Consider the following 21,117-nt stretch of genomic DNA (forward strand, 5'->3'; position numbering starts at 1 on the left):
AAAACCTGACCTGCAAAACCTGATTTCAAAATTTTTAATAAAGCTAAGTAAATGGTGTGCTTAAAGGAAAAAGCTTATCCTCCATGAAAAACATTCTAATGTAGCTAACATAGCTAAGGCTGAACCTAATGAAAACATGTTTGCTACATAGATAATTTAGCTGCATAGCTAAATCTAAAGCTAATGAAACTATGTAGGTAATGTGGCTACATAAAAAAGTAGCTAAAGCAAACAAAGATCCAGTGCTTAACAAATTTATTAGACCACCTGTCATATTTGTCTCAGAGACCATCCAGCATCATGAAGCACTTTAATGCGGACTCTTTCATTTTCAGTAAGCTCACCACGTTTTACCATTTTGAACAGGAATGAGGAATTTCAAACTGAATTCACCTTTTTATACCCAAATTTAAGCCGGCTCACTGGGCTTCTCTGAGAAGTCAGAAATTAATCAAGCATAACATTCAACCACTAAAACTCATTTTTCTCTTCAGGAATGCAAGTAAATAACTATAATTTGACATATTAATCAAGAAATAATAATGTGCTTGACTATTTTTTTTCAGGTTTTTTGTAAATCAGTAAATTTGAAAATTCATGGATAACAATAATAATTATATTTTAGCATTAAAAATATCATTTGGGTTAAAGAGCTTCTACATATTGGTGTATTAACCATTGCAGAAACATAAAAAAATGATTTTGGTAATTTTCTGTGCTGTTAATTTAGGGCAGCTGTGGCATAAACCTTATTTTAGGTGGTGGTCTAATAAATTTGTTAAGCACTGTACATTAGCTACAGTAGACTATTTTATTTTTATTAAAGCTAGACCAATTTTAGAAGTAGTTTCATGAAATATTTCTTAGTCTGTTATGTTTGCAATGTGGTGATTTAAGGAATGTAACTGCCAGACTTTGTTTATGAATAAAGTTGAATTTTAAAAAACTTCTTAAACATGGTACCAGCAAATTACAACCCTTCCGTCCTGTCAGATGTTCTGCAAGAGGCGGCATCTGAGAAATGTGGGCTGCAGCCAGACCCCTCTCAGAAAGAAAAAAATAAAAAATAAAAAATTGATCCAAAGTCTAGAGTTTCAGGTCCTGTTGGCCCCAAACATGTGTTGTTTCATCTTGTGCAGTGTGCCATAATGAACAACAATAAAGAACATTTCTGGGATACCTAACGACCTCTCACAGAAAGTATAGCTTGTTTGATTTTTGTCCTGCCTCCCACAGTTTAATCTGTGGCATCAGTGACGTTAACCAATAAGAGCACAGAGTCTACTGTATGTGCAGCGCTAACAGATACAAACAAAACAAACAGCAAAGCAAGAAGAACAGTAATGAAGCTGGTTCTCTAAGACATGACTGTGAGACAGAGGAAAAGTTTGTTAAGCTCTGACTATACATCACTACCTTTACAATGTGTTATAGCGAGACTACCATGACTGAAAAAAACAGATGTGTTGACCAGAGATGGCAGACACACTTCTGCAACCCAGTTAGCATCAGGCTAAGGTTTCATCCATCATAAAGTTTGGATAGACAAACTAAGTATAGTACAATAAATACAGTGTGGTTGTTTACAGTCTTATCTCTGGGTGTAGTTAAAAATAGCATAGTCTGACGTTGGCTAAAGTCTGTTTAATAATAACATTTAGTTGAATTGTACTGTATTATCTGGTAAAATAAAAGTATTTTATTCATAAATTTTAAAGATTTATTCTGGGATGTTATGCCTTTATTAGAGAGGTTGTCAGGGAGAGAGTGGGGATAAACATGCAGGAAAGGAGCTGCAGGTCAAAACCACGTGGAGGACCACAGCCACCATGACCACAGAGTGTTCTAACTGCTAGGTCAGCAGTGGTTTATTTTGGTAAAGCGGTCTGGTTAAAAAATTTCTTATGTGATTCAACAATGCTGAGAGTAAAGCTGAAAGGTACACTCTACAGTGTTGGCAGCAGAGACTTAGTGATGAATATCTTAAGAAACTAAAATGCATAGCTCTATATATTACTTACAAAAGGGGACTTTCTTCCCATAGAACTGACCCTTTGAACCCTCAAATTCAATACCTGAGTAACTTATCACAAAGCAGTGTGAATATTTTGATTTGAATACTTGCCCACGATTGAAAGGATGACCACAACCACATCAAAGACGTTCCATCCGTTCGTGAAGTAGTAATGACGCAGAGCAAAGAGCTTCAACAAGAACTCTCCAGTGAAGACCACAATGAAGACGAAGTTGACCCAGTACAGCACTTCCTCTGTCTCCTTAGACTGATCGTCTGTCTCTACCATCATGGTGACCATGTTGAGGCAGATGAGCATCATGATAGAGATGTCAAACACCTGCTGCGTCACAAAGTCAAACACCATACCCTGAATCTTGTTCTGAGGAGAAAGAAAGGGAGAAGGGATTTGAATCTTGATTCTGTGTAATGTACAGTTAAATACATGCTTGGAAATGGAGATGGAGAATGCTGAACAACATTTACCTGAGGCCTTGGGATTGGTTTTTGTGGCTTCTTTGAGCCTAGTTTCTTCATGGCATTGTAGTATTTCTTCTGCTCTTCCGTCATGAAGATATCCTGACCTCCAAAGTGCAGGGACAAATGACAATTTGGTTACAATCTGTAAAAAGTCATCCTCAAATTATGATATCAAGCCTGATAAACTGGATTTATTTAATGTTTTCTTTGATGCATAAAATGTCAACTTTCTAATCCTGATTTTTTTCCCCCACATTTCTGAAAAATACTCCTGCTTTTTCTACTGCTAACAGAGCTCAGTAGTGGTCACCCACTTTTTTGGCAGCACTGGTTCAGGAAGTACTTCCCCATTTTAATCTTAGAGGGTCATTTCACATAATCCTTTTATCCATATTTCTAACCAAGGAACAAAGCCAACCAGCTACCTGTTTATTCACGGCTATGAAACATATGATTTGGCTCAAAATGGCATTGCAAAACTGAGAAAAAGGCAAATGCATATAAGGACTCTGTTTAGTCCTGAGCCACTCTGTTATGCTCAATAGTAAGGCTGCTCATCATTCTCATGTTCATTTAATAGGCATAAAGCTACACAGCTGACTTAATTCTACAAGCACTTAAAATGTCTGGTATAAAACTAAAACTCCAGTTTCATTTGTTCCTATTGTTAAGCAGAGCTACCTAGCTGCTAGCATTAGCTTCATATTTAAAGAACAGACATAGGAGTGGTACCGAGCTTCATCGTAAACCTTACATTTAAAAGGGAATTTTCCACACATAAATAATCTATGAAGCAGCACTATCAGAGAGAATGAAAGGAAGGAAACTGGATCTTATCTTTTTCTTTTGTTGATTGAAGTTATCAATGATGACACCAATGAAGAGGTTCAATGTGAAGAAAGAGCCAAAGATGATGAAGATGACAAAGTAGATGTACATATATAAGTTGTCCTCATAGACAGGCTGGTCTTCCACCTGTTAAGTAGAGGGTAAAAGGTAATAAAATTCAAACCAAACTGCACAGCAGTCTCAAAATCAGACTTACAAAGCTAAGCGTTAGTTTATGCAGGGCAGTTATACACCCAGCCATGAACAGCTGACAGCTAGCTGATCCATCGTCTCCCAGCTCCCACAGCCAATCACTTTCTCTCAACACAGTGGTTTATTTATATATGAAATACTTTTCAATAATCCCTGCTTGCATTAATGCTACTGGCAATGCTTGACCTCCTCCACCCCAGCCTCCTCCTTTATGGCATAAAGCTTGTTGCACCCTCATATTCAGATTCATGCTACTATGGATTATTGCTTTTTGAGCTAATGTTATTGCATTCAATACGAATTGTCATAAATGCATTTATATGGGGGTTTCTAGCCATGTAGTCCTTGAGCAGAGCCTTCATTTGAGAAGAGCCTTCTCCTCCAAGTAAAACTGTTCATCCATGTTGCAATAAAAAGGTTAAATGTATGACGAGTGTATGAGTGAATTAAACTGAAAAACACTCACCCTTCTTGAGTCTATTGCTGCATACATGATGTCCATCCAGCCTTTAAATGTTGCCTAAGCAAACAAACACATTGAGTGTTCTTAAAAGTTAAAAACTCAAAATAAAAGAGAAAAGGAAATCAGCAGATGTCTCACCACTTGTAGAAGGGCCAGATATCCTGAACCCACATTGTCAAAATTGATCTTGACATTTTTCCATCTGACTTCCGTGTGGTTTGAATTGATGAACACAAAACACTCGGTTTTGTTGTTCACAACGTCTTTCTCAAACATCTCCTCAGCGGTCTCATTGAAACAGTAGTAATACTTCCCAGCAAACAGGTTGACACCCATGATGCTGAAGATGAGCCAGAAGATGAGACACACCAGCAGCACATTCATGATGGAGGGGATCGCACCCACCAAGGCATTCACCACCACCTGAAGAGAAAAGCGAGGAAACAGATCCACTGTTACTTAGCATTCACACACGAGCTGCACTGAGATTTAAAGTCACAAACACAACAAAACACACTTACATAGAAATGCACATACCACCTCCTGTCAAAGCTCTTGTTTCGTTTTCTGATTTCTGGCACAATATGAGCTCTATAAAAAGTTAGGGGCAAGGGTGTGACAATACTTTTAGCTCAGGGTTTAGCACAGAATCTGTGGTTTGATGCAATAATGGGGTTTTTGGAATAAAACAAAAAATAATAATGTGGCTATAATGTTTGAAGATTATTTTTCAGACTTGTGACTTTATTTAGAACAGACAGCCAAAGAGAGACAGGAAACATGGGGACATAGAGTGGGGGAAGACACACACCAAACAAGGCCGGGATTGGGAAACAATCCTGCGACCAGTGTGTCAAGGACTTCAACTTCTGTACATGGGTTTCTGCTCTACCAATGGAGCCAAACCAGCACTCGTGACTGTATTTTATAAAAGTTCCCATTGTAAAGCAGTATTTTTGTTGTGTTTGCAACAGTGAATCTATAGAGTAAAGATTTTTTTTAACTTTTGGTGGCCATATTTCCTGATACAAGCATCTAAATTACTACATATAACTACAACTAACTACATGTGAATAAATTAGGGCTGTCAAAGGATCTCAGTTTTTAATCAACTAATCTCTCAATTTCTGTATTTAATTGCAATTAACTGCATCCCATTTTAAAATGACACTTTTTACAACCAAAACTGTTTTTGTGTCACTTTGGATTTGTCTTCTGTCTTAAATTAAGGGTAATTGACTTCTTCTTTGTATGCAGACCTGCTCTTATAGGGAGACTGAAGATTTTAACATGAACTCAACAGCAGAAAAAATACTTTGTTATGGCTAGCACAGGGAAAAATAAGGTAAAGGTGACTTTTGACTTGTCAGCTGAGCTTTCTGTGAGTTTTTAAAGTGAAATGGGACATTAAGGGGCAATGGTGGACTAATTTTACATCACTGTGGCTGCAGGGAAACATTCACATGGTTTAACCAAAGGGTATTAAAAGGCATAATAAAGCATGTGATTAACAGTGATCCAAAAAAAATAGTGCACTAACTGTGGATCTTAATCAATCACAATAAATACGATAAATCTTGACAGCCTTAATAAATATATAAATATACCCATGTCAACATTAAATGTTGTCATTTAAGCCTTGTCAGTGTCAGTGACTGCTTTTAAAGTCTACTTTGAGTTTACAAGGTATGTTTTTAGTACATGTGTTATCTTACCATGATGAAAATGGGTTAAAATGCATTCTTTTGTACTTTTACATTAAAGTTAAATGATTAAATAACTGTATAATAATTTCCTGCTTATGCTTTTGAGAAATATCGTATGTTACAATTTTATCATATCATTATCAACATACAACAAGTTTGTTATGACACTAACAGTATAAAATTCTATAGTAAGATAATACTAATAATTACTTTTTAGATATACTGGACATATAAGTTTAACAAATGAGAGGATAGTTTATTGTAAGTAGACAGAAAAAAAAATGTATCTGATATTATTTATATGATTATAGTTCATAGTTCTATGAGTACCAAAGATTTAACTTATTCTGATTGCTGCAAATATGACAAAGAAAGTTTATTTAAATACAAATTCAAAGTGCTACCCTCGACACCATGTAAAGAAGTCTAGCTTTGATGTATAATAATATTTTAGTATATCTTAATTAATCATAAGTAAATTTGATTAACTTAAGCATATCTGCAAGTACAACCAATACAGGAAATTGTTTCAAATAACAAAATTAGAGAGTATTCAGTATAGCAGATTTAAAATTTGCTAAGTTTTTGAATTAGACCAAATGTAGTACTTTTTAAAAATCTGGATTTTTTATAGCTAAATTGTTATCTGTTTTCTAAATTAGTACTGTCACACTTTGGTGGCATTTTTTGTGCCACTATATTGTTGCACCCCAAAACTCTTGTATAACAAGGCCATAAAGCATTTTGTTATGTTAAATATGTGTCTTTGATATGCAAAATCTATCTGTTGCACCCAAGAAGTCCAAAGCAGTGTGATCAAAGGAGTACAGACGGCCAAAAGCTTTAGAGGGACATTTAAGGAATGTGCATTTCCAAACACATGGGTGCCATGGTAACAAAAAGCCAAATAAACCGAAACAACAAACTGCATTATTAAAACTCTTGTCATCTCATTTTAGTGATCTGCCAAGTAGTACAGAAACAAAGCATTCATATGATAAGCTTACATATCTACTGCAAATGGTGATTATGGAAACCATGGTAATGACATTCACTGAGGAGTGATGAGCGAGGATGGCGAGGGGGAAGGGGGGTATGCAACCAGAAGTTTGTTGTTCTTCCAGTGTGACAATGCCAAAGCCAAACTGTGGTAGGATCAGGGCACTAGAGGCAGAGCAACAGTCAGAGGATGCTGAGCTTAGACACTTGCAAGATTTAGTTTCCTGCCCAGTAACAACGAGAGGCTGATCGACCCCATCACACATTTGAATAATTACCAGAGAGCAAAATTAAGAGAATGCTTCCTTCACTGGTGAGCTCAGAAATGCGTCCTACAGGGCTCATGTGTGATCAAAATTAATTGTCACTCAAGACAGATTCTTTTGTTCTACACACACAGTCTACAGTGTGCACATATTTCAATATATCCTTCAATTTAAATCCATGTACACCAGGGGTGGGCAACTAGTAGCCTGAGGGCTACATGCTGCTAAATGTGGCTCACTAGTCAATGTCAAATTCCAGCAAACACAAAGAAAACATGACAGAATCTGCCATGAAGTACTGTCAGTAAATAGATGCAGATGTACAGCTATAAGATAAGATGTATCAGAGGATGCATAATAAATATTCATATCATAATCACAAATATGTTTTATCCTCGCCAAATATTATCAGATGTAATTGGCTCTGTGCAACTCTTTCAAGAAGTATCTTAAAAAATATGTCTGAAAAATATGCTTCAACTTTCTCTGTTCCCTCGTGAATTAAGTTTCTTTAAAACAGCGTTTTGTTTTTTTCATACTTTTTATTTTTCAATTTTTTGTTCATTTAAAACAGCGTTTTAAATGCTTTGTTCATTAAATTAAGCATCACTATGTCTGTGTGGCAGGGAGGATAAAAACATGTGGTCTGCTTGGTAACCAAACTTGCCCATCCCTGGTGTCAGCTGTATAGGGAATGATTTTCATTGCATAGCCTGCAGTCTCTTTAACCCTTTTTTTTGATTCAGTGCAAAACAGGTTTGGTGTGATGGCTCATACAAACCTCTAGTTGTTCTCTCAGCTGGAAAAGAAAGCTTCAGACCTAATTATATTTATTGCAATTTGTTGTATCATTCAAGTTTGTATCCCTGTTGTGTTTTGGTGTTTCATAAGCATGGAATACACTTTTCAAGCGGTTTTGGTCTTTATTTTTTCAAATACAAGTCACTGCAAAATAAATGCCTTATCATAGCACTAAATTCATAAAAATATGAAATGAAAATATGAAAAATCAAATCAGATGTATTCTGACCATCTGAGATGATCTGCATCCATGCAAAAAGCTTCTCACTCAAAAAAAGCTTTGCCTATTAAATCTTCTAAAGAGATCAACCTAAAATTTGCTACGTTGCCATCTGTAGCATGCGCTTTTGCTTTTATTTAGTCAGCATGCAGAAGGACCAGCTGCCTGGTAACTTGGGTCTTACCCTCATCCCTTCAAAACGTGACAGGGCCCTGAGGGGTCTCAAGGCCCTCAGTGTCCTGAGTGATTTAATTGGGCCTAGATCGGAGTAGCCCAACGCATTAGCTATAAGGCTGACTATAGACACCTACACAGATAGGGACAGAAGGAGAGGGACAGACAGAGGCAAAGGAAGAGAGGACCCACATAGTTAGAGGGGATATAAAGGGAAAGGTGGGTCCTGAATATAGTGGCTAAATATGTATATCCAGGTAAGTACAGCTGTATAGGTGTAAGTAAATCTAGGTAGCATATGCTTGAACAGGGGTGATTAAAGAAGATAAAGGTCAATAAAGTGCACATCTTTTTGTGTTTGTTTGCTTCTGTTTGTGTTTGGTTTAGTTTGGCAAGCCAGTCTGGCGTGAAAACCAGCTTAACAGCACAGTGAGCACACCTGGAAAGAAACTTGTGGTTGACACAGTGAGAGGGAGAGAAGATAAAGAGTCAAACAAAGGGAAAAAATCAGAGGAGAGATGTATTCACAAACACTAAATCAATGTGACACAATAATATAGACACAGTACACAGTACAAAACAGTACAGTTTCCACACCAGAGAGCATCGCACTTAAAGAGGGGAGAGAAAACGCAGAAGGTTGAGGACAACTTTCAGGGTTAGAAGAGAGAGAGAGGATAACCTGTGAAAGTAGGAGTCCCAACAGAGCACATAAACCTTACCCGGCACCCTCACACACCGACCCCTCAGGCCCAGCCGTCTGCTGCACAACATCTCTCTTAGCTTAAAGAGAGACAAAGTTAGAGGTTCCTGATGTGAGAGAGAGGACAGGTTGAGATTAGAGTAAAGATCGGACATTGAAAAATCAACATAAAGTCTAATATCTGGTTATATTGTTAACTTTTGGAGAATCTGTCATGGGATTGATAAGCGCCAAAAGCCTGGAGAACATCAAAAAATGAGGCTCTGACAAAAAATTTGGTGATAAAACGCTGTCTTCAACCTCGTAGAGAAGCAAACTCATACAAAAGAGAGTAATATGCTTTTACTTGATTTTTACTGCTTTTGTTGAGGATTAGAGACCATAAAACACTTGACTGTTGGGCAATTACAAGTACTTTGTGTAATCAATTTGAAAATTTTCCTCAATTCCTTTTTTCAATAAAGTGGCTGCAGAAATGAACCCAGTCAAATTGGATTGCAGCATCAAATCTAAGGAAATATAGTCGAGTGCACCTTAGCAGCCTCAGCACATGCTGTTATGAATGCAACTTAGACAACCCCTGCAGCCAAATGTGAAAACACAACCATGAGCTGAGCAGTAAACAAGAGGCGAATAAATGGCAGCTGTGAGTACCTGGTGGGTAGTCTGGACCTCACCCATGGCATCCTTTCGTAACCTATCCGTAACACATGCACACTCAAACTTTTACAGATGTTGTTTAAAAAAGCATAGGATTCATTGCATCATACTCCTTATTGTGAGTATTCATACATGCAAGTGCACTCACATTCTAGCTAGCATCAAAGAGTGGGCTCCTTCAGCTTCTGCCAGACAAGGTATTGATCACATAAGGAAACACTCTTCAGATCCAGCTCAAAATGAAATGGCAGCTAATCCTCTGAGTGCACTGCACCCAATGAAATTTTGCTTTTTCCATGATTTTTTTCCCCCTCTCTAATGCCAGCGTCTAAATAAGGCTCTCTAACTGGGAGCTATGAAGTAATTATTGTTGCGTAACCCCAGAGCACATGATAACGTTCTGAGACGACTTGATTTTAGGCTTAAATTCTTATTCAAACGTTCCAGTAAAATCTGTATTTGAGCTCAAAACTGCCTCCTTGTGTTTAGATTTTCTCTTTCTTTTTATTCAAATCTTTTGAAAAAACAACACTGATTGCTGTGCAACGGAAGGAGGATGCCTGGATGAACATGACAATAGGCCCAGCTGTTCACACTGCGGTCAATAAGGACAGAAAATATGGCATAGCATGAGGCAGATTCAGTCGTACCAAAAGAAATCCTAGAGTAAGTTGTTTATTTTCAGTGCAGGGTAACTTTAGTGTAAAGCCTGTTTTTTTGTTTTTTTTTTTGCCATGCAAGTAATCGTCTTAAATCACAATGACAGATTCAATGAATAATGGGAATATCTTGCCAGCCAAGCTATGGTAGCATAAGCTGATACTTGGCTTTTGCAATCAATTCACTGCTTTTCCAGCTCATCCAGATATGATCATTTCTTTCCCCCAAAACAATCTGTAACTTTGCTAGCCGTCAATAAATCATGGTTTTCTGCAGTTATTTTGGGAATTTCCCCTATATGATTAATTTTACAACCAACAACAATTACAACACATAAAAAATCGTTTTAAAGGCATAATGATCATTGATATTTATAAATGTTAAAATGTTATTTAAAGCTTAAATATTTTGTCTGTAACCCTTCTGCTTCTACACAGATTGAATAAATCAGTGTATGCATAATATGACTATTCCTGGCTTGGTCTGAATCAGACTGTAAGGCTGATACTACTTTTTTTATACATTATTCATATATCAAATTTAATACTAGCATCTGACCCTCAGTCCATGGTGTCCCTTACAGGCACTGCAGCAATGTGGAAGACGTCAAAAATACATAGTAGGCAGACACTATACTATCTAAAACCACAAGTGTGGACAGTGGCACAGACTCAAAGACAAGTTCAGAGAACAAAGAAACACAATATATAACAGTGCATGCTGTTAATTCTGAATCACAGACACATCGGCACCACACAGTCAAAGACAGTGGTCAAGAGATAATGGAAGACTTGGAGACCCATACCTGACTCAGCACAACATAAAAACACATTATCAAACACTATTCAACATTAGGGACAACAAACAATGCAAGTTCTGAGATTTAAGTTAAGAGATAAGATAAGATATTCCTTTATTAGTCCACAAGGGGAAATTCCAATTTATATATTTATTTATAGAAGGGTAGAGAGTTAAATATCCAAATTAAGAGAAAAAAAGTCAGAAATTGTAAAGCTGCATGTATCTTGTTTATTTTTTTCATGGTGTCATGATTACAATCATGGCCAAATTATTTTTAAAAAGAATGAAATACACTATAAAAACACTGGGCAGACTCAAAGGCCAGTCAGAGTTCATTCAACATTTATATCTGCCAGACTTTTTTCACCAATTCTGACTTTTTCAGATCTCTGTTATAAATCTCAGAGCATTTAGATGACATGGCCTTAATCCATTAGCAGAACTGTAATTCAGTGGGCAATCTTCTAAAATGTGTAATTACCTGAAAGAGGTGAATACCTCAGAGTGATCTCATGCACTGGTAGTTATGAACATGAATCAAGTCAACGGGCCTCATTCACCAATGCCTTCCAAAGGGTTTCATTAAATTTGCTCTTAAGAAGTCCCTAAAAAGTCTCAGGTAGATTCATGAAGCTGCTGTCAAACAGAACTGTTAACATTGGTTTATTATGTCATTAACTGATATAGTCAAAAATAAGTATTCTCAAACCTTTTTTCTTTGGTAAGAACATTTTGGTAAATGTTGGACTCTTCCTGAAAGTTGTGTAAGTTTAAGAACGATCTTTTCCTTAGAAATGCTGTTGAATGAGACCCATTGTGCCTACTACATAAAAAGTTCTTAACAGATATAGCCTTGGCTTGTTCAATAGTTATTATGCTGATAAAATCAAAATACATCACATTATAGGCAAGACAAGATTGAACGGGCAAGACTGCTCACAGGAAAAAGTTCACAAACTATACTATATAGTATATAACTATACTATACTAAATAAAGTTGAGTGTTTGGTGGACTAGTTTTACAGTTTAGGTTTGCAGATAACAGGAAACAGAACAGGCAGTATGTATGATTTTTTAAGGTTGATAGCATAATAACAGGTTATATTACAGGTCAGCAGTCATTTATAAGTCTCTAATGCCTTCCTCTTGCTGGATACCATGTTTTGCACATGAACTTTTCTGTCATTTGTCTAGCTTGCCGTGTTCAATATGGCTTTATTCAAGGACCCATTTAAAGGGAGCTTTGTGAGAATGATGTGATGTACAGCTTTTAAAATTCAGTCCTATAAAGAACATGCAGGAGATAAATACTTCATGCACAAATGACAGAAAAAAAATAAAACACATGTGACATAGAAATCATCAAGAATTGAAACATTGAATGGCTCAGCTGTCCAGAGGGTCAGGAGTCCTTTAACAAACCACAGTTCACAGATATTTACTGTGTCAGCGCTGAGCAGTAAATATGGCACTGACAATGAGTGCTGTGACAAAAACATGGCCCTTATCAAGTTTCATCTACTTTTTCTGCTAAATTTTCTATAAAATTAAGTCTTTCTACAACTTACTGAAACCATGATAGTAAATTTACTTTAAAGGTGCACGATTCTGCTGAGAATGTGGTCCAAAGCCTTAATGCCACGTAGTTCTTAAAAGTGTATCTTAAGCTGGCACCCATTTATACTTTGTTATGTGGGCTATATAAACATTATTCATTGATATATGCTTGAAATATGCCCAAAAGGTAGAAAATAGACATATTGGACCATTGACCAACATTGTCCCTATTACAGACCCTTGATGTCTGCAGTTTGTGGGATTCAGTTCAAGCTTTTCTACTTGCACATTAAACAATCATTGTCATTATTCTAAAAAAAAAAGTTCCATGTGGTCAGAGTAGGGAGATGATCAACGTAGACTCCCCACTCACTTTATTAGGTGAACCTGTTTGACTGTTCATTAACAAATATCTATATCAGGTGGCAGCAACTGCTGTGTTCAGGCATGTAGACATGGTCAAGACAATGTGCTGAAGTTCAAACTGAGCATCAGAATGAGGAAGAAAGGGGATTTAAGTAACTTTGAACATGCCATGGTTGCTGTTGCCAGGATGGTCTAGGTAGGTCACAAACTGCTGATCTACTGGGGTTTTCACACACAACCATCACTAGAGCTTACAGAGGTCCAGAGAAGAGAAATTTTCCAGTGAGAAGCATTTCTCCAGCCACAAATGCCTTATTGATGACAGAGGTCAGATGAAAATGATCAGACTGGTTCAGGCTGACAGAAGGGTAACAAATAGAAGAACATCCCTGAAAGCACAGCACATCAAACCTTGAAGCAGAAGAAGAACACACCAGGTACCACTCCTATCAGCTAAGGTCAGGAGATTGAGGCTACAGTTCACATGGCTCATGAAAATTGGACAATAGATGACTGGAAAAATGTTGCCTGGTCTGATGAGTCCTAATTTCTGCTGTATTGTTTAAATGGTTGAGCGTGCCACTGCCAGATCACCAACAACAACATGCTCAAAGTCAGTTTAATCACCTTTCTCCCCCAATCTGATGGATAGATGCTGTCTCTTGATTTGCTGATTAGATATTTGCATTAAAAAGCAGTTTAACAGGTATACATAATAAAGTGATTAAGTACTTAACATTTGTGTCTATTTCTTTGTATCCTCACTTGTGTTATATTGCAACAAAAATCGACTTTTTCTCTAAAATGTCATTCATTTGTCTTGATAAAAAATATGCTTTTGGAAATGTCTAATTTCACTGCTAAAAATCTGTGTTTTAAAGGTACAGTGTGTCACATTGTATCAAACAGTCAGATTCTGGTTTGCAACGCTCACTTGTGGAGGTAACTGTGACAAGTAGTGGAATTTTAATTAATGCATATCTTTAATTTAGTTCCTTCTGTGGTACTGTAGAAACATGTAAGTTGAAATAATCCAAGATGGCAGAATCCATGGAGGGGCCCTCCTTATGTATCAACAAAGGCTTATTCTAAGCTTATTTAAAACTATTTTATACAGGATGTGCCACAGCCCAGGGCTGGACGGGAGGGTGGCAGAGTGAAGCTTGACACATGTCAACACATACGTGTGTTGCTTGGCAGCCAAGGTAAAGCCCAATGACATTTTCTTCCTCAGGGCCTTTTCACCACTTTTGCCAATTACCAATTTGCCCATGCTCCTTGTTATATGCAAGGACATCTACAGCATGACGGGGTTGTGTCAATCTTCCTTCCTGCCCAATGATGCTCTCAGTCGGGCTTACTCGCCATTATACATCTTACTTAAGCCTCAATATTTGGCCCAAACGTGCCTAAAAGTTCTGCAAAGTACTGTAAAATCAGGTGAATAAACACTTATTTCAAGATAAGGACTATTTCTAAATTTTACTGTGAGTCCTCAAATAAAGACCAGTGCCTTTATTTACAAGACTGCAGAACACACCAGGCCTTTACAGGAAGGAGTCAGGCCTTTAATTCTAATTCTCACAGGGAAATATAACTGTTTATACAGTTGAAACCAGAAGTTTACATACACTATATAAAACGGCACATAAACTTTTTTTTCTCATCGTCTAACATTAAATCAGATTAAACTTTTCCTGTTTTTGGTCAGTTAGGATTACCAAAATTATTTCTATTTGCTAAATGCCAGAATAATGAGAAAATGATTTTTTTCAGATAATTTTTTTTATTTTCTTCAAAGTCAGAAGTTTACATACACTAAGATTACTATGCCTTTAAACAATTTGGGAAAGCCCAGATGGTGATGTCATGTCTTTGGAAGCCTCTGATAGGTTTATTGACAACATTTGAGTTAATTAGAGACACACCTGTGGATGTATTTTAAGGCACACCTGAAACACACTGCTTCTTTGTGTAACATCATGGGAAAATCAAAAGAAATCAGCCAAGATATTAGCAAGAGAATTGTGGACTTGCACAAGTCTGGTTCATCCTTGGGTGCGATTTCCAGATGCCTGAAGGTGCCACGTTCATCTGTTCAAACAATTATACGCAAGTATAAGCACCATGGGAATGTCCAGCCATCATACCACTCAGGAAGGAGACGGGTTCTGTGTCCCAGAGATGAACGTGCTTTGGTCCGAAAAGTGCATCTCAACCCAAGAACAAAAGCAAAAGACCTTGTGAAGATGCTGGCTGAAGCTGGTAAGAGTGTGTCATTATCAACAGTCAAACGAGTCCTGTACCGACATGGGCTGAAAGGCCACTCACCCAGGAAGAAGCCATTACTCCAAAAGAAACATAAAAAAGCCAGATTACAGTTTGCAAATGCACACAGGGACAAAGACCTTAATTTTTGGAGACATGTTCTGTGGTCTGACAAAACTAAAATTGAACTTTTTGGCCATAATGACCATCGTTATATTTGGAGAAAAAAGGGGGAAGCTTGCAAGTCTGAGAACACCATCCCAACTGTGAAACATGGGGGTGGCAGCATCATGTTGTGGGGTTGTTTTGCTGCAGGGGGGACTGGTGCATTTCACAAAATAGATGGCATCATGAGGAAAGAACATTATGTGGAAATATTGAAGCAACATCTCAAGACATCAGCCAGGAAGTTAAAGCTTGGGCGCAAATGGGTTTTCCAAATGGACAATGACCCTAAGCATACTGCCAAACTGGTTACAAAGTGGCTTAAGGATAACAAAGTCAATGTTTTGGAGTGGCCATCACAAAGCCCTGATCTCAATCCCATTGAAAATTTATGGGCAGAGCTGAAAAGGCATGTGCAAGCAAGGCAGCCTACAAACTTGGCTCAGTTATACCAGTTCTGCCAGGAGGAATGGGCCAAAATTCCTACAAAATATTGTGAGAAGCTTGTGGAAGCATATCCAAAACGTTTGACCCAAGTCATACAGTTTAAAGGCAATGCTACCAAATACTAATGAAATGTATGTAAACTTCTGACTCTCAAGAAAATAGTAAAAAATTGTCTAAAAAATGATCTCTCTCATTACTCTGGCATTTAGCAAATAGAAATAATTTTGGTGATCCTAATTGACCAAAAACAGGAAAAGTTTAATCTGATTTAATGTTAGACGGTGAGAAAAAATAAAATTATGTGCCTTTTTATATAGTGTATGTAAACTTCTGGTTTCAACTGTATATTCATTCTCACAGAGCAGACTAATTGTTGACATATAGTACAAAGAAAATATCATAATGTTACTTAAATAATAATAATAGTCTGCAATAAATTAATTTAAAGTAGGCTACAAGGAGGCTTAAAATGAAATAAAGAATTATAAAATGTTTTTTGTTTCTCCATCATGCTTTCTCATTTAGTGAGAGTAATGATAGTAAGTTCATCTTGAAAGCATTTTAAATCTGAGTCTAAAGAGCGGCAGGTAATCTCCTGCATTGGTAAACAGATTTGAAAGTTGATCTAAAACCAATGTAACTTTGTTGATTGCTTGTGTGAGCATTCTAATCGATCAGGCAGTTAGTTTGTTCATTTTCCATGTCCTTAATAGGGATTATTCTCAAAGGGTGTGCTTTGTCTCGTAATGATGTTTGACACTACCGCATTAATCATCATTGCAGCAGTACTGAAAACTTGTTCAAACCGCCCATAAACATTTAACTGTTGGTGCATTTTTTACATTAATCTGTTTTTTCCTCCACCTTCCTTTCTTGATGAAACCATCTCTACTCTCACTGACTCCCTTTGTTTATCCTTCAGTAAACTCTCCTGTCTGCTCGAGCCTGGTCTGAGCTAAGCATTTGATTGGCTGAGTAGTTTTACGTGTAACAGTTTCTACCGCAAAGTCAAGAAAAGCTGCTGTGTTTAAAATAGACTCACCTTTGAAAGCATTAAAAGCAGCCATTTCGCAAATGTAAACATACTGGAATCAGCATGTTAATTCTTCATTATACCCCAGCCAATTAAGGGGGCCAGTCCTTATTTGTTTATGCGGTTCACAACCCCTCTTTGACTACTACTTTGACTCCTGGTCTTTTTTTAGAGGAAAACTGTATGTATGTTCAGTTTTTACCAAGTTTGTTCCTCTAAATGCTATAATCTAAGCTAAATATTACACACTGTACCTTTAAGAATAAACAGAAAATGTATGAGACTTTTAATATTCACATTTGGGCCTGGTGAATGGCTATGTTGACCAGCGAGGCTTTTTCTTAAATCCACTTATATGAAACATCTTTTCACAATTAGTGAATGAGAAATTGGTGTAAAAAATGTACTTACATCCACAATGAAGAAGTCCAACCAACACCAGGCATTAGTGAAGTATTTGACAAAGCCATAAGCCACCCATTTCAGCAACATCTCCAAGATGAAGATGTAAGTGAAAACCCGATCAGCGTACTCCAAAATGATACGGACTGTCTTCCTCTGCTCAATGTAGACATCCTCAAAGGCCTGAAGAACAACATAGTCATCATGTGAACAGCATTACATGCGGCAGTTATACATTACACATTGCAATTAGGACAAATGTGAGTGTAGACACACATTACAGTATATAAGCAATATGTGCAAGTTTGCATGCAGTAAGAAAAAGTTAAGCACTACTGGCACAGGATTAGTATTGCCTGGGTACCTCTGATAATTTGCAACAATCATGGAAGATGCCTGTGTTTATAAACCCTCTCTACACTTTTTTTATAGTTGAAAAAATAACAGAAGCTGCACAGGACATTGCAAACAAAGTTCTGATACTTAAAGGCTATCAATGATGTTTAAGTTCATTTCAGGTTCCATTCACAGATGACTACATTTTAGAAATTTATTCATTTTAAAGTCCTTGTAAAATGAAATTTAAATTTATGTCTTTACACACTATATATGTATGAATAGGGTTGCTGTAAACATGTGAAAACACTGAGACCTACGTGAGACTGAATTTTAGATTTACGTTGTGTTCACACCAAGCGCGAGTAAATTTAATGAATTTAATGAATTACATGTAAAGTTAGCCCTATAAAAAGTTTTCCACCTCTTTCCTGGCTTGGTTTAATGTAGGCAAGAATAATACAGCAGCCCATGACATCACCGGTTGCTATGGGGAATCAACCCGCCCCTAAAACGCTACAAACACAGCAGTTGATCGCAATACAGTCCATTGTTAGCCGATCAAAAGCATCATAACAGAAAGATTTGTGCCAGAAAACAGTAAATGTAATCTCCAACTTCTGTCTCTAATATGGCACAGAGCCAGACAGCTGCTCTCTAACCAGAGTTTACTGTCAGGTCAGGAGGAAGGCTACTTACTGCTTGTCTATTTTCCACTTGAAGCAGATGCAGCAGGATCAAACATCTTACCTGCTGAAAGTGTGTTTTATCCCATATTTCACTTGTCTTTAGTCGGGTTAATATGGGATGAGAAAATGAAACTAAGACGTTTTAGATCTAAACTCTCTGTCTGCCATGAAATAAATGTGATTGCTTCTCTGGTGGCTTAAAAAGAGAATTCTATCACAGCTGCATAGCAGACAGTTTCCTCCGGTCTGTTTGTAGTGTTTTATTTCAATTTTAGAGGATTGTATTTCTCATGAGTGGGTGTGGCTTTGGCTTATTCAATCAACATGCCCACATCATCCTAGAGCAGATTTTACTGCCTTCTTTTCTATGATCATGAAGCTTAATTTGATAAACTTAGATATGTTTTTCATGATTGAAACTTGGCCTGGTGGTTCATAACAAAGTGGCCTGTCATATAAAAAAGTCTAAAATACAGATCATTTTATCAGTTTACAGGGACTTTAACTCTACTGTCCAAACACACCGTGCATACTTCTGTAAAGTCTTTCTGCTCTACCTCCTATAGCTACATGATCTCTACAAAAAGAAAAAACAAACATCTACCAAGGTTCTTTTAGATTTTACTGAAAAACAGTGACATAGTATTATAGTTCCAAAACAGCCTTACCTACAGTATGTAATAAAAAGTAACAACTGGAAAAGAATACGTATGGCCAAGTTAAAGTGTATTTATTCCCTCAGCTCTACATTTCTCTACTGGCTACAGCCCCCTTACAAAGCTGCAAACCTAAGCTGGTTTCTGCTGTTTGAAAGACTGATGCATTACAGCACTCTGATGTCCATTAGCAACAAAAATATAAATAGATAAACTTCATGTGGGCAAATACTCCTCAGATTCTCTTTCGTTTGAACAAATGTCAGACACTGTTCTGATAAATTAATGTTATTTCCTACATTTATTATTAGAGAGCTGTGTAACCTTGTTTAGAAAGAGCGCTACAATTACAACTTGAGGCACAGGTACCAGCATTAGCATGACGTTGGGTGTCCATAAAAAGGGCAAATATGCATACTTACCAGAGCTCCACTACTGAGCAGGATCATGAAGATGATGAGGGTTTCAAACCAGTTGTGTTCTACAATAAGGTAACATGTCTTCCTCAGGAACCACCAGTGTTTACCCCATCCATGAGTGATAGGAACATCACAGCATTTGTATTTCGCCACACACTCTGGGTGACAGTTAAAAAGAATGGCTTTAATACACAGAGGAAACAGGAGCATCGTACTTCCAAAACACATTAAGGTGCTCTAAATAGAGTATGCACTATATTCAAAGTCACTCATGTAGCTTAATTGCCATTATTTGTTATTAATACACTACTTACCATCTGTCCAGCAGGGATCAGGGTCAACGTACTCCTCCACAACCTCCACCACAGCTACTTCCTCAACATCAGGTTTAATGTCTATTGTGCTGCCCTCAGACGAACTGGTGTCATCCAGCTAGGACAAACAGAGCAGCACAGAGATCAGTTGTACCTCTGACTTTTGTTCTGAACATCACAGGTTCAGCAGTGAGAAGCTGAGGCATGTGGGCATGGCACAGTGCCAGTACGGCCATTACTTTAATTCTCCTTTGGGTTTATATGCATGACATGATTTATCACTGTAGGTAAACATGTTGTAGTCATATAGAGTATCTAAATCTCCTTCACCACTTTCACTCCACAGAGCTTTTGGGTGGATCCACAGGGAGGTAATTAAACCTGACCAGTGATTGATTACACTGATAATCACGGTCACTGTTACACATGCATGAAAAACGATTCTTCAGCAATGCAGAATTTATTTATTTATTTATTTTTAATGAAAAAAACTTGCAAGGTCAAAGCAAACAAATGACATCTGCTGAGATGGAAAAAAAGTATGTAATTTTATACAAATAATTATTCTGAATGCAACTTTCCTTTTCAAGGCTTGTTAGATTAACAGTGTTTTTTGTTCAAATTATAAACAAAATTGTCAAAATAAATTGGCAGTGCACAGCGGTGCAGTGGGTTCTGTAGCTCCTGGCACTTTTCTCTCTCAAAAAGTTTACAAGCTGTGCAAAATGTAAAAAAAACAGATTGCAATTATATTGAAGTCTCATAAACTTGTATTTCATTCACAACAGAACAGAAACATGTCAGAAACTGAGAAATTTTATCACTTTGTGAAAACATTTTAGCTCTTTTTGAATTTGAGGGCAGCAACACATCTTGAAAAAGTAATGACATGGCAAAAAAAAGCCTGTAAAAGTAAGTGGTACTCATGAAAACAGCTGGAGGAGTATTTGGCAGCTAATTAGATCTAATTAAGTCTATTGACAATAGGTCAGTAACATGACTGGGTATAAAAGGAGTGTTTAGAGAGGCAGCAGAGTTTTTCAGAAGTAAAGATGAACAGAGGTTCATCAGTTTGCCCTTTTTTGTTAAGTGTCTTGATGTAACTTTGGTTATGAATTAGTGCTATAAATAAAAAGACTGATGATTGAAAAATGTTCCTCAAATTGTTAATATCCCACCATGTACAGTATGTAATATTACCATAGATTCAGAGAATCTGGAAAAATCCCTGTGCACAAGGGACAGGGCTGAAGATCAATGCTGGATACTCATGATCTGAGGGCTCTCAGGCGGCACAGCATTAAAAACAGGCATGATTCTGTACTGGAAATCACTATATGGGCTCAGGAACACTTCCAGGAATCACTGACTGTCAACACAATTTGCTGCGCCATCCACAAATGCAAGTTAAAGCTTCATTATGTAAAGAAGTAGCCATATGTGAACATGATTCAGAAATACTGTCATCTTTGCTGGG

General features: G+C 37.2%; 1 protein-coding gene across 3 annotated transcripts in view; it reads right to left on the reverse strand.

The window, feature by feature from the left end:
- Positions 1-21,117, reverse strand: part of scn8ab (sodium channel, voltage gated, type VIII, alpha subunit b) — a 95,392-nt gene that overhangs the window by 5,823 nt on the left and 68,452 nt on the right. For all 3 annotated transcript variants that reach the window (XM_041778062.1, XM_041778071.1, XM_041778080.1), the window contains exons 19-27: positions 19,641-19,758; positions 19,330-19,484; positions 17,236-17,409; positions 8,175-8,297; positions 4,137-4,421; positions 4,002-4,055; positions 3,332-3,469; positions 2,501-2,605; positions 2,126-2,396 (exon numbers count right to left, since the gene is read on the reverse strand). In XM_041778062.1, coding sequence (XP_041633996.1) covers positions 2,126-2,396; positions 2,501-2,605; positions 3,332-3,469; positions 4,002-4,055; positions 4,137-4,421; positions 8,175-8,297; positions 17,236-17,409; positions 19,330-19,484; positions 19,641-19,758 — 1,423 coding nt within the window. The remainder of the gene's footprint in view (positions 1-2,125; positions 2,397-2,500; positions 2,606-3,331; positions 3,470-4,001; positions 4,056-4,136; positions 4,422-8,174; positions 8,298-17,235; positions 17,410-19,329; positions 19,485-19,640; positions 19,759-21,117) is intronic.

The sequence above is a fragment of the Cheilinus undulatus genome, linkage group 3 (genome assembly GCF_018320785.1).
Source record: "Cheilinus undulatus linkage group 3, ASM1832078v1, whole genome shotgun sequence".
Taxonomy (NCBI): Eukaryota; Metazoa; Chordata; class Actinopteri; order Labriformes; family Labridae; genus Cheilinus; species Cheilinus undulatus.